Genomic DNA, 14,558 nt, shown 5'->3' on the forward strand with positions numbered 1-14,558 from the left:
TGAAATCCTCCATGAATTTCTTCAGTAATTTATTCGGAATTTTCTTCCCAACGTATTTCTCTAAAATTCCCTTACGAAATTCCTTAAAACATTTTCGGACTTTCCTTTGAAAGTTTTATCGGATATTCATTTAGTAAATCCTTCTAAAATTCTCTCAGAAATTTCTTTTTTCAACTCATTCCAAAATTTCTACGAAAATTCATTTAATTTTTTTTGTTGGGGCGTCCATTGAGTTGAACTTTTGTGGTATGAATTAAATCCCGAATTAAATTGCGATGTAATTTTTTTTAAGTAATGTCTAAAAGAATTTCTAATGAGATTCTCAAACAAATCTTGAAGACATATTTAATGGAGTTCTTGGGCGAATTTCGAAGTAATTAATGGAGAAATTTAAGAACCTCCGAATTTCCCCCAGGAATTCTTTCTGAAATTCCTTTAAATTTTTTTTTACTATATCAACCACCCCCAAACGTCGTTTTGTGTAGTAATATGCATAATTATGTACGATGTGTATCATATCTTTAAAACTTTACTTCTACAAATGTCACGTATTTTATGGATGTTCCAAAGCATTAACATACGATGTTTCGTAAAAAATAGCCTCACCTTTAAAAAGAAGATGAAGAACATTAGTTCTTCTCATTCCTTTGATAATGATTGTGTGAATATAATGGAAGCTATCAGATAAAGAAACGAAACTACAATATAAACACGCATTTCGATCCTTTTGTGTTCTGCCGATTGCGTCCGCTAATCTCAAACATCAAACATCCACATTCATTCAATGTAAACCCCATGACAGAAGTAGTAACGGATTACCGCGAGTGAAACCCCAAATTGTCTCCATTCATGTCTTCTGGGTGTGTGCTGCTGCCGAGGATTGTAACCAAAAGACGTTGGGAAATTGGGCCAACAACGCGATGTGCCGCTGCTGTTGTCATTCATTGAATTGGATTTCGTCGGCGCGGCTCTGCTCTTTTTCCTAGTCAGTCAGTGCACCACAATGGCAATGGTTTGGATTACCCAAGGGGACGCCAATAATTGAGCTGTCCGTCTCGCCTGGCATCAGATATGCCGTTTCGTTGTCATCCACGGATGGATATGGAGTACCTACCTCTAACGGCAATGGGCGGCTTCTCTCCACTATCCTCGAAGCTTCTTTAGTTCCTTTGTTGTGACTACAACGCATCGTGCCGCTTATCTGGGACATAAAGAAAGCTTGATTAACAACTTAGTGTGTAGTAGCTGGAAGATGAAAGGGCTATGGTGCCATCGGTAGACGATGCATTTGTTTGGCGTAACGAAAGTAGTGGATTTTGTAATCTATGATGAATAGAATGGTTTCAATTTGTCGAGGTGGTACCATTTGTAAATATAATCTAACACTTCTGGTCCTTGATTCAGATTGAGTTCAGTGTTTCTTCGCCATATTTATTGACACTCTTAGTTTTTACGTTTTTGATTTGAACCAACTACACGCTCGTTCAGCTGAACTCAAATTTGGGTCAGATTAACTCAAAATCGGAAAAACTGGCCAAAGACAAAATTGAGTTAAGGCCACTAAACTCAATTTTGAGTAATGGAGAAAGATATTGATTTTGAGTTACATTTACTCAAAATCATAAAATCAAATTTTTAGAATTTTGGGTTTGTCAAATATAATAAAAGCAGTCGGGCTCAGTTAAAAGAAGAGAATCAATTCAAAATAAATAATAGAAAAAATAACATTTATTACAGCATAGTTAAAGAGGTTATAAACTACAGTGAAAGATTGTCACAGTCGATATTTATATGCTGGGAAATGCTATTGCGAATTCCGAATTCCGATTTGATCAAGGATTTGACATTTATGCGCTCCACTTACTTGTAGAGAGGTACAAAGGGAATCCCAGCGAAAATCGTTTTCTGTAGTACATAACCTCTTTGAGCATAATACATTAACTAGTATACTTATATTAATGAATCTCGGTCCTCAAATATCTCTGGCGTTCGATTTTCATGGTACGTCTGGGAGCTCGCCTGGGGAGAGTGAAAAAATGTCATTACAGACATTCTCTGCTGGTCATAAATATATGATTCTTACCGCGGGCTTGAATGAACCAATGACTATCCGAAACATCGTATCTGGTGCGAGATCACAGACCAATTTCACAAGAGAGATCATAAAAACTATTCACGCCGGTACCACCATCTTGGTAGTTGGTTATGGCACAGAGAAGTTATGGTCTGAAAACTTGGTCTCTTTCGCGATATTTCCAGACGTGGTTTGAGCGTGCGTTTCAATGTCCACATCGTATAATAAGGAACAAATATGTTGTTTGTTGCTGGATAATGCTGCAACAATAAATGAATGAATAATCTAATATTTTAGACTTTAGTAATTCAAAACTTACTTGAGGATTTATAGGCGATTGTTGGACTGAAAATTTTCAAGGTGAACTCATATTTGAGTTCAAATACAATTTAGATAAATATGAGTCGAAGCTACTCAAAATAATAATTCTCAATTACTCAGCGTTTGACGTTTCAGTAGAAGTTATTATTTTGAGTTATGCTGACCCAAATTTGAGTTCAGCCGGACGAGCGTGTACAACGTCTAAAGATGTCAGTTGGATATTAGATAAATGCTTCCTAGTGTCAGTGCACTAACGAACACACTTAAAATAAATCACAGATTTCTGTGAAATTTCACTGAAATCTCAACAGCAGAACTGTTCGGCGAATAATTTTACAGATTTTTGGTGGTTTTGATAGTTGAACACAGCAAGATCGCCGAAAATTTGGTGACATAATTACCGAACAATTCTGCTGTTGAGATTTCGGTGAATTGAAGCAAAATTCACCGAAATATGTGAAATGATTTAAGTGTGAAAGCTCAACATCGTCCAAGACCTTCGTTGCATAATAATTTGTTTGAATCAGTCCGTTTTCCTCATTTAACGAGCCATAACGCACAAACAAAAATAGTTTCTAAAAGCTCGGTAATAAATTTCACACCCTTTTGTGTAACCGAAGGCCACTCCAGTTAGTGCCAGTCTGTCTGTTATTGTTGTTTCGATTTCGTATTTTCACGCATCGCAATATTCGCCTACGCCTAACCTGTTCAACGTTCACGTTCGAATGGGTAAGTGCGTTGCACCAATGCGTGAAGACAAATAACAATGCTACCGTCTATAAAAAAACATCTTCTCGCGAAAAGGCTCACGCACATCTCCCAGTCGTTGGATGTGAAAATTTCCCAAATGCGTCAAATAGCTTTCTCTACGATATGATTGCGATAGTGGTGCAGTGCGTGTTTATTGCAGTGGTATAACGTACAGAAATCCATTTAAATTGTATTACCTATCTAAGGCATTCACAAACTGGGGAAAACTAATCGAATTAAATTTTATATAACATCCCGCTAAGGTTTCGAATAGTACTTCAAAAAAATTACGAAATTGATTTAATTTTTTAATAGCGTTTTTTCAACTCTCATCTAGTTCAGAAGTTTTCTCTAGTCACGAATTGTCACCCAGGGTTTTCGGGAAAGGAAAACAGTATGAAGAGTGATAACCATTTTTCGCTCATTCCAATCGCCACGGAAGTTGGTTTGCTCGTTTTCTTTCATAGCCTAGCCTTTTCGTATCATTACCAATGCAAACGGTAGTACCTTATGTGGAACAAATAAATCTTATTCTTACATGCAGATAGCGTGATGGTGTGGCTAGAGTGAGCGCATTCCTACTCAAAAAAATGTGGCTCATTTTGAAGAGTTCACTTTTCGTAGTTTTGATTGTTAAGCCTGCATTCCTAACGCAAAGGATCAATGCGCGAAGGTGTTGTTGTTCGAGGTGCTCATCAAATGATCTGGATTTTACAAGGAGGTCTTCCATATGTTTCTCGACGTCATTTGAGACCGGATCACCGTCTTCGATCAGAGTACGCACAGACTAAATACTTGACACCTAGCATTAGACAATGGACAGGACAGGACATTTACACCACCAGAATTTTCCGCTACGAGAAGTTTTCTCCGCCACGCTAATGCGCTTAGACGACTGATGCCGCCGCTAACCGCACGGCCACGGACGCAGCCCTCAAACATCCATTGCTCGAAAAAAGCTGGCGACAGCCGTGCGGACGGATGAATGTAGGCCCTCGTCTCAAACAGAAGTCCGTTGTACTTTCTATGGCTCACTGTTATCGGTAGTAGGAACCTGAGAGATCGATTAGTTAAAATGCGTTTTCCGTTCAATTTTAGCAATACCTGTTGCACTTCTGGAGGGTTCTCATTGCCCTTTTTCATGACCGAGCCCAGGAGGCGGGCATCCAAGCAAACTCAAATACCCCGGATTTTAAAGGTAACTACCAGCGGATAAATGTAGGTGGTTAGTTATCTACCATAGCGGCTTCCGAGCCTCTTGAAAGGAGGCTTCCGAGCCTCTTGAAAGGAGGCTTCCGAGCCTCTTGAAAGGAGGCTTCCGACCCTCTTGAAAGGAGGCTTCCGACCCTCTTGAAAGGAGGCTTCCGACCCTCTTGAAAGGGCTTCCGACCCTCTTGAAAGGAGGCTTCCGAGCCTCTTGAAAGGAGGCTTCCGAGCCTCTTGAAAGGAGGCTTCCGAGCCTCTTGAAAGGAGGCTTCCGAGCCTCTTGAAAGGAGGCTTCCGAGCCTCTTGAAAGGAGGCTTCCGAGCCTCTTGAAAGGAGGCTTCCGAGCCTCTTGAAAGGAGGCTTCCGAGCCTCTTGAAAGGAGGCTTCCGAGGCTTCCGAGCCTCTTGAAAGGAGGCTTCCGAGGCCTCTTGAGAGGAGGCTTCCTGAGCCTCTTGAAAGGAGGCTTCGAGCCTCTTGAAAGGAGGCTTCCAGCCTCTTGAAAGGAGGCTTCCAGGCCTCTTGAAAGGAGGCTTCAGGCCTCTTGAAAGGAGGCTTCCAGGCCTCTTGAAAGGAGGCTTCTGAGCCTCTTGAAAGAGGCTCTGAGCCTCTTGAAAGGAGGCTTCCGACCCTCTTGAAAGGAGGCTTCCGACCCTCTTGAAAGGAGGCTTCCTGACCCTCTTGAAAGGGCTTCCGACCCTCTTGAAAGGAGGCTTCCAGGCCTCTTGAAAGGAGGCTTCCAGGCCTCTTGAAGGAGGCTTCCAAGCCTCTTGAAAGGAGGCTTCTGAGCCTCTTGAAAGGAGGCTTCCAGCCTCTTGAAAGGAGACTTCTGAGCCTCTTGAAAGGAGACTTCTGAGCCTCTTGAAAGGAGGCTTCTGAGTCGCTTGAAAGGAAGCTTCTGAGGCCTCTTGAAAGGAGGCCTAGGAGCCTCTTGAAAGGAGGCTTCCGAGCCTCTTGAAAGGAGGCTTCCGAGCCTCTTGAAAGGAGGCTTCCGAGCCTCTTGAAAGGAGGCTTCCGAGCCTCTTGAAAGGAGGCTTCCAAACCTCTTGAAAGGAGGCTCCCGAGCCTCTTGAAAGGAGGCTTCCGAGCCTCTTGAAAGGAGGCTTCCGAGCCTCTTGAAAGGAGGCTTCCGAGCCTCTTGAAAGGAGGCTTCCGACCCTCTTGAAAGGAGGCTTCCGACCCTCTTGAAAGGAGGCTTCCGACCCTCTTGAAAGGAGGCTTCCGACCCTCTTGAAAGGAGGCTTCCGAGCCTCTTGAAAGGAGGCTTCCGAGCCTCTTGAAAGGAGGCTTCCGAGCCTCTTGAAAGGAGGCTTCCGAGCCTCTTGAAAGGAGGCTTCCGAGCCTCTTGAAAGGAGGCTTCCGAGCCTCTTGAAAGAAGGCTTCCGAGCCTCTTGAAAGAAGGCTTCCGAGCCTCTTGAAAGGAGGCTTCCGAGCCTCTTGAAAGGAGGCTTTCGAGCCTCTTGAAAGGAGATTTTCAAGCCTCTTGCAACGAAGCTACTGAGCTTTCCATAAAAAGGACTCCATGTCTGTCATATGGAGGCTTTCGTCTTTGTTTACAAAATAAGTTACGCCCAAATCGCAAATCAGTCCCGATTTGTTTATTCGACGTTTTGTCCTTTTGCTTGTTTGTCACACAGCCACTGTGCTGGTTGAGATAAGCAGGGTTCAAAAGTCTTTGATTACTGATCGCCATGTATATTATGTACAATTAAAAGTTTCAGAATGAAAAATTATCAGAACTTTATAAAAAAGTTTTTATTGAAATTATTATAGGGTAAAACGTCCTATCTATCGTGTGGTATGTCCTAATGTTGCGGTAGTGTTGAAATAGTCCATTCTGGATATAATAGCACCAAGAATAATTGTGGATCCGCCAAAAATCTTCGAACCAGTCACTAGAACATCTTTTGTTTGACAAAACTCCTTTCAAAATGATGAAAAATCAACATTATGAATAAAAAATTGCGTCTTTTATAAGTTATAATCTGGGTGCTGCGGATAGAGCCGCTTTTCTGCTCTCAAGCGAGTAGCGGGATATTTTGAAATCAATTTGAAATCAATCCCATAACCAGAATTATTTTGCAGTTCTCCGGCTGTCAAACATTTCCCGCTATTCGAATTTCTCTTTCCATGCTGCACGATGGCGCACAAATGCGCGAGACTCTACATGACTTTACGATGGTTAACATACATTCCTGCCCCAATCAGCTGCTGAATCTCGTGAAATCTCGTAACGAGTGCGTATTAAGTTGCATTCCTACTAATTATCCACGCGAAATATAATGTGAATATATTTGTTACAAAGAATGCAAAACTCAAACTAAGTTTATTTTTTATTTTTTCTCCAAATAATAACAATACTTATCAATATAAGATCTAAAACGAACATAACCACAATCTTCAATGTTTGGCTCCGGCACAATAGAAAATTTTGGCTTCACTTTGACAACCAAATCGATTCTATCCGCACCACCCAGGTTATAAGTAGACATCAGTTCCATATGTTTTGTCTAATACTGTAGTTGCGTCCAATCGTTGGTTGTGATTTTCTGAAGATATTTTCGGTAAGACATAATATTATTTCTTTTGTTGAATTGTTGGCCCTGGAAAGGACCTATTCACTTCTAAACATGCGCCCTTCAATTTGATAGCTCTACAGCAGCCAATGGATGATCCGAATTAAGAAAGACTCTGGAACTCTATCGACAACATTGACTCTTCTATTTTTCATCAACAATAAAATGGAATTTTTTCAGTTAGTGCAACTACAGTCGACTCTCTACATCTTGATGTTCTATATTTCGGTATCTCTCTATGTCATTGGTTTTCTCGGTCCATCCAATCTAATATCTAATCTCGATAACCTCCATATCTTGATACCTCTTCATCTTGATATGTTCTGGTCATCTTTTGTTCAGGCTGACAATAACAAAATCCAGGTCATGTGTCGAGTACTCAATAACAATAGGGAAACTCATATGCTTGTGGTGTAACGATTACAATGAAAGTGACATTTTAGCAACTAGCTCTGGGTCACTCACCATGTCTTCACTTCTTCTGCCTGTGATCACCAGCATGAATGATAGGAAAACTTTCCAGATGTTGTGGTTGTCATATCCGTGTCATCTTGACTGTCGTGATGATCACTTGACCAATGCGGTGTTTGGTTCGAAATCAACGCACGTCAGCAATGAAACAATCCATCTAGCGGAAATTAATGGCTTTTTGCTGTATTATAAAATGTAATAAAAATATATGAAGCCAAAATAGAACTTTTTAGGAACATGCAAGTGTTCTGATTGCTTATGTTGAGTTTTTCTAAATTTGATCCAGACTATCTTTTGCAAATGGCCGATTTTTTCAATTGGATATAATCGAAAAACGACGCATCCTACAAAGAAGTGTTGTATGGGTGACTATCGCAAAATCAGTCAAACTTTAATAAAAATATTCGAAAAATATTCCCTAGCAACCGTCCATACAAGCTGGGAATTTTAAAGGAAAAATATTTTTCTAACAAAAACTTTTTCTTGTTGGAACTGATTTTATTTTTCAGTGTCCCGCTAAAAACAAAACCACAAAACCTTTTCGCCAAATGACAGCAGTGTTCGATTGTATTAGTGAGAGGCAACCGGAGTCACTGAGTACAAGGAAAGTGTTTATCATAACAAGTACATACGGTGGGTAAGATTTTCATTGACTCTATCGTGCTGAGTGACTGTTTCGATTACATGAGAAGCAACCTGCAGAAATATATTAAGTATATTAAGTATTCCTGTAAGCAGAGTACAATGTTTTGGTCGCAACTGGTCGCAACTAAACAAGCGAATAAAGGAATATAATATTTTTTTGATAATATAAACCTTTTTTATTGTTACTCTTAATAAAAAAATATATTTAGTTGCTAAATCAGGCAAAATATTATAAAAATTGAGTTGTTTGGGGTTTTGAGATAATTATTACATTCATTGGTTTAGTTTCGGATGAAAATACACTGAAAATAATTCCAACAAGAAAAAGTTATTATTAGAAAGTGCCCAGCTTGCGATGTATGGACGGTTGGTAGGGAACATAATCATCTATCTTGAGACAAAATTTCATTCAAATCAAAAAGGGCGTTTTTTTCACAAATAGACTTTTAATTTTCAAAACGTATTTTTTCAGTGTAGGGCTCAATTTGGATTGTTTCCAATATTTTTATTAGAAAGTTTGACTGATTTTGCGATAGTCACCCACACTACACTTTTTTGTAGGATGCGTCGTTTTTTTTATTATTTCCATTTGTCGATATATTCATATTTCTGGGCTACTAGACCGCCTTTGGCCAATAACAAACAAATCAAAATTAATAGATGACATTCGTTTTGTTGTCGTTTTTCATACCAACTAGCTTTTTTCGATTTAGTACTCATTCAAGTTTTCCTTCCATTCCTCGATAACTCTTTACCTCGATAATCATCATCGAGATGTGAAGAGGCGACTGTAGTAGATGGATGTTTGAATTTTCTAAATGTCATTTCCATCTGTCAAAATAGTACACGCCGAAGCAATGCAACAGCGCGCACTGTAAGTACACCGGCGTGTATTACCAGTGTTGGTAAAAACTCAAATTCTCAAATCTCATCCACGATTCAAATCAAGCGCGAGGCAAACCCCACCCGACTCATGGCCCAGAGAATCGTCCATGATTCGACTCGCGATTTGCATCATTGCATGATTTTTGCGTGTTCTTCTTCGTTAAATTCATCGAAATAACTTTCTTTACTTAAAACAATGGATAATAAATCCATACGTAATCATAAAATACGCTTCGATTGGATTTTGACACTTTTTGTAGCGAAATCTTTTTTTTTGGCGAATGAGCGAAACGATGCGATTCTGCGTGATAAACTCATGCGCGATGATCTCCTAGCAGAATCGCAAGCGAGTCAGCTCGCGCATAGGGCTTCGGTGAGTGAGATTTGAGCATGATTCTATCAACACTGTGTATTACACTGATTGTTGAAAATGGTGAAAAAAGAGCAGATTTTTCTCAAAAGTGTAGGACAACTCTGGACGACATTTTTGATAGAATTTTGCGATTGTGTTTTGCACTGTAAACAAAATAACTGACAAACCAACTCTCTTGACTGTAAAACGATAATTAAAATGCAGAATAATTTGCTTTATAGACGAATCCAAGTAAAAATAAGAAGAAGACACACGACGGTGTTAACTTTGACAGATCCTACAGCACAGCATAGAGAGATCATTTTAAAATGCTTATAATAAATTCTAGACAAAATGTAATTAAAATCTGATTGAGGTATGATACGGAAAATACTATGCTGTGCTGTAGGATCTGTCAAAGTTAACACCGTCGTGTGTCTTCTTCTTATTTTTACTTGGATTTGTCTATATACAGTCAAACCTCCATGAGTCGATATTGAAGGGACAATCGACTCATGGAAATATCAAGATGTGGAATAGGAAATCATTGGAAATTAAATTTTGTTTGAGTAACCCAGAAAATATTTTTAAATAAGGCATAGCTTGCTTCCATGAGTCGATATCGAGTCATAGAACATTGACTCATGAAGGTTTGACTGTATTGCGCTTCTATAACCGCCAACAGCGAACAAACGGTTGTCAGAATCTAACGGGAAATTTTCACTTGCGGTCGACAATCTATGACCACTGGATGATTTTCCACAAAAAAAGACGCCGATAGGACAAAATGTCGAAAAGGACAGAAGAGGACACAAGTCGAAAGGGACTAAATGGTTTAATGAAGGACAAAAGGTGAAAAAACAAGGTAAAAGGTGGAAGAAGATGAGAAAAAAAAAGGAAGATGACAAAAAGGAAAAATGCAGTGGGGAGAAAAAAATGGAAAAAATAAAAAAAAGGAAGAAAAGAAAAATAAGGATGACGGAAGCAGGAAGTAACGAAGGAAAAAAAGTAGGAAGAAGGAAGGAGGAGAATTGAAAAAGGACGAAAGGGAAAACCAGGAAAACGGAAGAAGGGGGGAAGATGAGGGGAGACAGGAGGAGTAACAATGAAGAAGGGAAGAGAAAGTCTGAAGAAGGAAAAATAAATAAGGAAGAACAAAGAAAGAGGATAGCAGAAAAAATAAGAAAATGGAAGAAAAAAAGAAGGATTAAATAAAAAGGAGAGAGGGATGGGGAAGAAAGAAGACGAAAGATGGCAGATGGAGGAAGGGAGACAGAAGAATGATGGAGGAAGACGGAAGAAGGAAAAAGAAAGAGATAATGAAGAAGGTAGTCCTTTATGACATTTTGTCTCTTCGACCTTTTGCTTTTCAACGTTTTGCCTTTCGACCTTTTGTCCCTAATCTTATTCCTTCATACATTTCATGTCCATCCAAAGTCATTAGCATTGTTACGGTGTAACACGTAGATTAGACACTAGTGATACTCATGTTTTACTTTCGAGATCCTTATCTAGAATGCTATCAGAAATCAAGAAGGGGAGTGGTCCTTGATCCCAGTCTTAAACAAAATAACAAAAGCATGAGGATTACTACTCCTGGCCATGATCATCTTCACCGTAACTAGGGAGAGGAAGGAAGTTTTTTTTTTAATTTAATTTTATTTGTTTTGTTTAATTTTTCCGCAATATTTGCTTTTCTCGGTGATAATGAACAGAAACAGCATAATTTTCCGTGGCGCGTTTCGGCTTACTGGCCTTCAGCCATCATCATACGTCTATAAAAAGACATATATTCAAATTAACATTTTTCACAAACATTTTTTCACAGACATTTTGTTAACAAACATGGATATTACAAACAAACTTTTATATGGTGATGATCTCAAGATTAATGTTGTTGTTGAAAATCTAGCCGACTGAGAACGACAGCAAACCCTTGTTAAACGCTTTCGTCCATTGTTGCGAAGTTAATCGCTTGTCGCTCAGCATCAATAAGTGCTTCGTGATAACCTTCCATCGCTCTACAGCCACTGTTAAAATGGAAATTGGCGAAACAACTATTCAGAGGGTCAGTAAAAAAATGATTTGGGTATCCTGCTTGATTCCAGACTAACCTTCAACGATCATCGTTCAGAAATCATCGATCGTGCAAAACGTCAGCTGGGGTTCATCATGAGGACAACACAAGATTTCACCGATATTCGCTGTCTAAAAATTTAAGAAAATTAAACGTTATATGCGTCCTATGGGGCCCTCCTTAGCCGTGCGGTAAGACGCGCGGCTACAAAGCACGACCATGCTGAGGGTGGCTGGGTTCGATTCCCGGTGCCGGTCTAGGCAATTTTCGGATTGGAAATTGTATCGACTTCCCTGGGCATAAAAGTATCATCGTGTTAGCCTCATGATATACGAATGCAAAAATGGTAACCTGGCTTAGAAACCTCGCAGTTAACAACTGTGGAAGTGCTTAATGAACACTAAGCTGCGAGGCGACTCTGTCCCAGTGTGGGGATGTAATGCCAATAAGAAGAAGAAGATGCGTCCAATTAATGTTTGAATAGTTTCAGTAGCATTCATGAGAACTTCTGTCAGATGGATTAAAAATAAATAAATAAATATGTGACCAGTTTCAGACACAATCAAGGTGCTGTAACCATTTTTGGTTGACTTAAGCTGTTCGGGAAGTTTTTAAAGAATTCGGCCAGAAAATCTTAAAAATTGTCCAAATTACAGCAATATCATAAGGATAGATTTCTTCCAAAATAATGCGCTGAAATCTTCTCTAGAAAGAGGCGAGCCAGCATTGGCCCTTTATAAAAAGCAAAAAAAAAAAGATTTGTTGCAGAGAACCTTTAAAAAATCATTTTTTAAAGGCATTCAAAGAACTTTTTTAAGAATCCTCTGAGCATTTCTGCCGAAAGCCTATCGACAACTTTTTTTAAGCATTTTGATATTTTTGTTAGAAATGTAGCGGGATTTTTGGGATATATATCTAAAAATACTTCGGATAGAATATTTTTAGTCATTCCATGATGAGGAAGAACAATAATCGGAGAAATTTCTGAAAATGTTCTTTCTACTATTCATGTTCAACGCTGAACACGCTGTGCAAATTGGCTCAAACTTCGAATAACTTGTATCATATGTTTGTGCGTTGCGGGCGCTGTTCGACCCAAGAGGAACTAAAGTTCAGAATTCGGGCGATTTTGATAATCATAATTTAAAAAAGCATAAGAAACATTTTAATGAAACAAACAAATGTTCTGATGTAACGTCTGTTCCACATTTTAAATCACATCGATATTAGTTTGAAAGCAAAAAGCCTTTGTGATCTATTATCCTCGAATCTCTAGAATCAGTTGCTTCATTATCACTAAAATGTGATACAGAATTATTTGAAGCTGCATATAACTTGCTACTACTAGAAATCCATTCCATTTTTTTTTCAACTTATTCATCGGCATAAATACCAGATTTAAGTACCTTAGCGCCTATTTCGGAACTGTTGCGAGCATCTTTATCGAATTATCTTGCTGAATATTTAAACGGGAAATCTGAAAATTTGCCTAGTCCGTTTATATCAGCCCTTGTTCTTGAACTGGTATCAAAAGTCACAACAATTTCGACTGGATCATTTTGTTTGCATTTCACGTTTTCTGTGGTACTATGGCATGGCTGCTCGCTCATTCTAAAAATTCATGAGAATAAAATAACAATATTATTGTCAAAGTATTCTTTTAATTCCCCAAAGTATTCAATTTTTTCGCCATTTTATCTGCAAATAATTACATTACAAATTACAAACAATTACATTTACCAGGTAGTTAGTTTGCTATTCCTAGTTATCGGTATTTCTTACACGCCCATTTGTTTCCCAAAACATAGGTACACTAAAAACATCATAATTGTCTACCCGTTTCATCATATGATTGTACCTCTGGATTATAAAACAAAATTCAGTTAAGCCAAATGTATCATTCAGTGAACAACATTCGAAGTGTTTTTATCGTACCATTGTAGAAGTTCAAGTCGGGAAAGCTTTTGTCACCGTTATAAAATATAAACAATGGCTCGTACCAAGCAAACTGCACGCAAATCCACCGGCGGAAAGGCTCCCCGCAAGCAGCTGGCCACAAAGGCGGCTCGCAAAAGTGCACCATCTACCGGCGGCGTCAAGAAACCTCATCGCTATCGGCCCGGAACGGTGGCCCTGCGTGAAATCCGTCGCTACCAGAAATCGACCGAGATGCTGATCCGGAAGCTTCCCTTCCAACGGTTGGTCCGCGAGATCGCGCAGGATTTCAAGACGGATCTCCGCTTTCAGAGTGCCGCCATCGGTGCCCTGCAGGAAGCCAGCGAAGCCTACCTGGTGGGCCTGTTCGAGGATACGAATCTTTGTGCGATCCATGCCAAGCGGGTCACCATAATGCCGAAGGACATGCAGCTGGCTCGACGGATCCGTGGCGAGAGGGCGTAAAGCGCTGGGGCAGAGTTAGGAGCAGCAGAACCAAACGGCCCTTTTCAGGGCCACAAAATGCTTTTCAAAAGAGTTTGGTTTTGTAACTTTCTTAGATTTCTATTTACTAGAAATCTAAGTAGTTGAAAAAATACTGCAGAATGTCCTTTGTAGTCTTGGCTTGGACAAGTTTCAAGCTTATTTTAGTTTTGACATAATGTTAATACAATGAAATTAATACTGGAGTATAATCTGAAGAGCCGTAATGAAATTAAACAAATTTAATCTATAAGAATATTAAGGGTTTTATTGCTGCTTATATAAGTTATGTTTCGTTGTTGTAATGAACCGTCGTAATTATCGTTGTACAAAAAAGATCATGTGGGTAACAAAATGTCAACAGCAGCAGGCATTATGTGATATTATGTGTTAAGGCGTTGATTGATTCACTAAGCACTAGAGTAAACGCCAACACACAATATCGTGTGTGTGGTCGCGCAATTGCTTTCACATTGCCTCTCATACCCACCAATTTGGTCATAATGGAAAAGTGTGCTTTCGGACCACCACGGTCGAATCAAGCTGTTTTCCATCTTTGGAAGTGATATCGATTCTGCAGAGTGGAGCGGCCCCGACTGCGGTCCAGCTGTCTTCGAGCAAAAGTATATCGATCTTATCCACCATGAATGCAGCTTATGGCTCGTGGCGGGCGGGTTGAGTGTTTGGTTTAAACTGTGCAATATTTCAACCACATTGGGGTTTGGCTCGATGCCCACCTCTACTCTACGCCAACGAGAGAGAGAGAGCAGATGTTTTCCGAAACAA

At 39.5% G+C, this 14,558-nt stretch overlaps 2 protein-coding genes across 4 annotated transcripts in view; both read left to right on the top strand.

Moving 5' to 3' along the window:
• Nucleotides 1–14,558, top strand: part of LOC134225470 (dnaJ homolog subfamily B member 6) — a 431,651-nt gene that overhangs the window by 162,478 nt on the left and 254,615 nt on the right. The gene's annotated exons all lie outside the window — the stretch shown is intronic.
• On the top strand, nt 13,267–14,006 carry LOC134225468 (histone H3.3A-like). Its single transcript, XM_062705561.1, has one exon. It carries the CDS (start codon nt 13,344–13,346, stop codon nt 13,752–13,754), a length of 411 nt encoding a protein of 136 aa, XP_062561545.1. The 5' UTR covers nt 13,267–13,343; the 3' UTR covers nt 13,755–14,006.

This window comes from Armigeres subalbatus, chromosome 3 (genome assembly GCF_024139115.2).
Source record: "Armigeres subalbatus isolate Guangzhou_Male chromosome 3, GZ_Asu_2, whole genome shotgun sequence".
NCBI lineage: Eukaryota > Metazoa > Arthropoda > Insecta > Diptera > Culicidae > Armigeres > Armigeres subalbatus.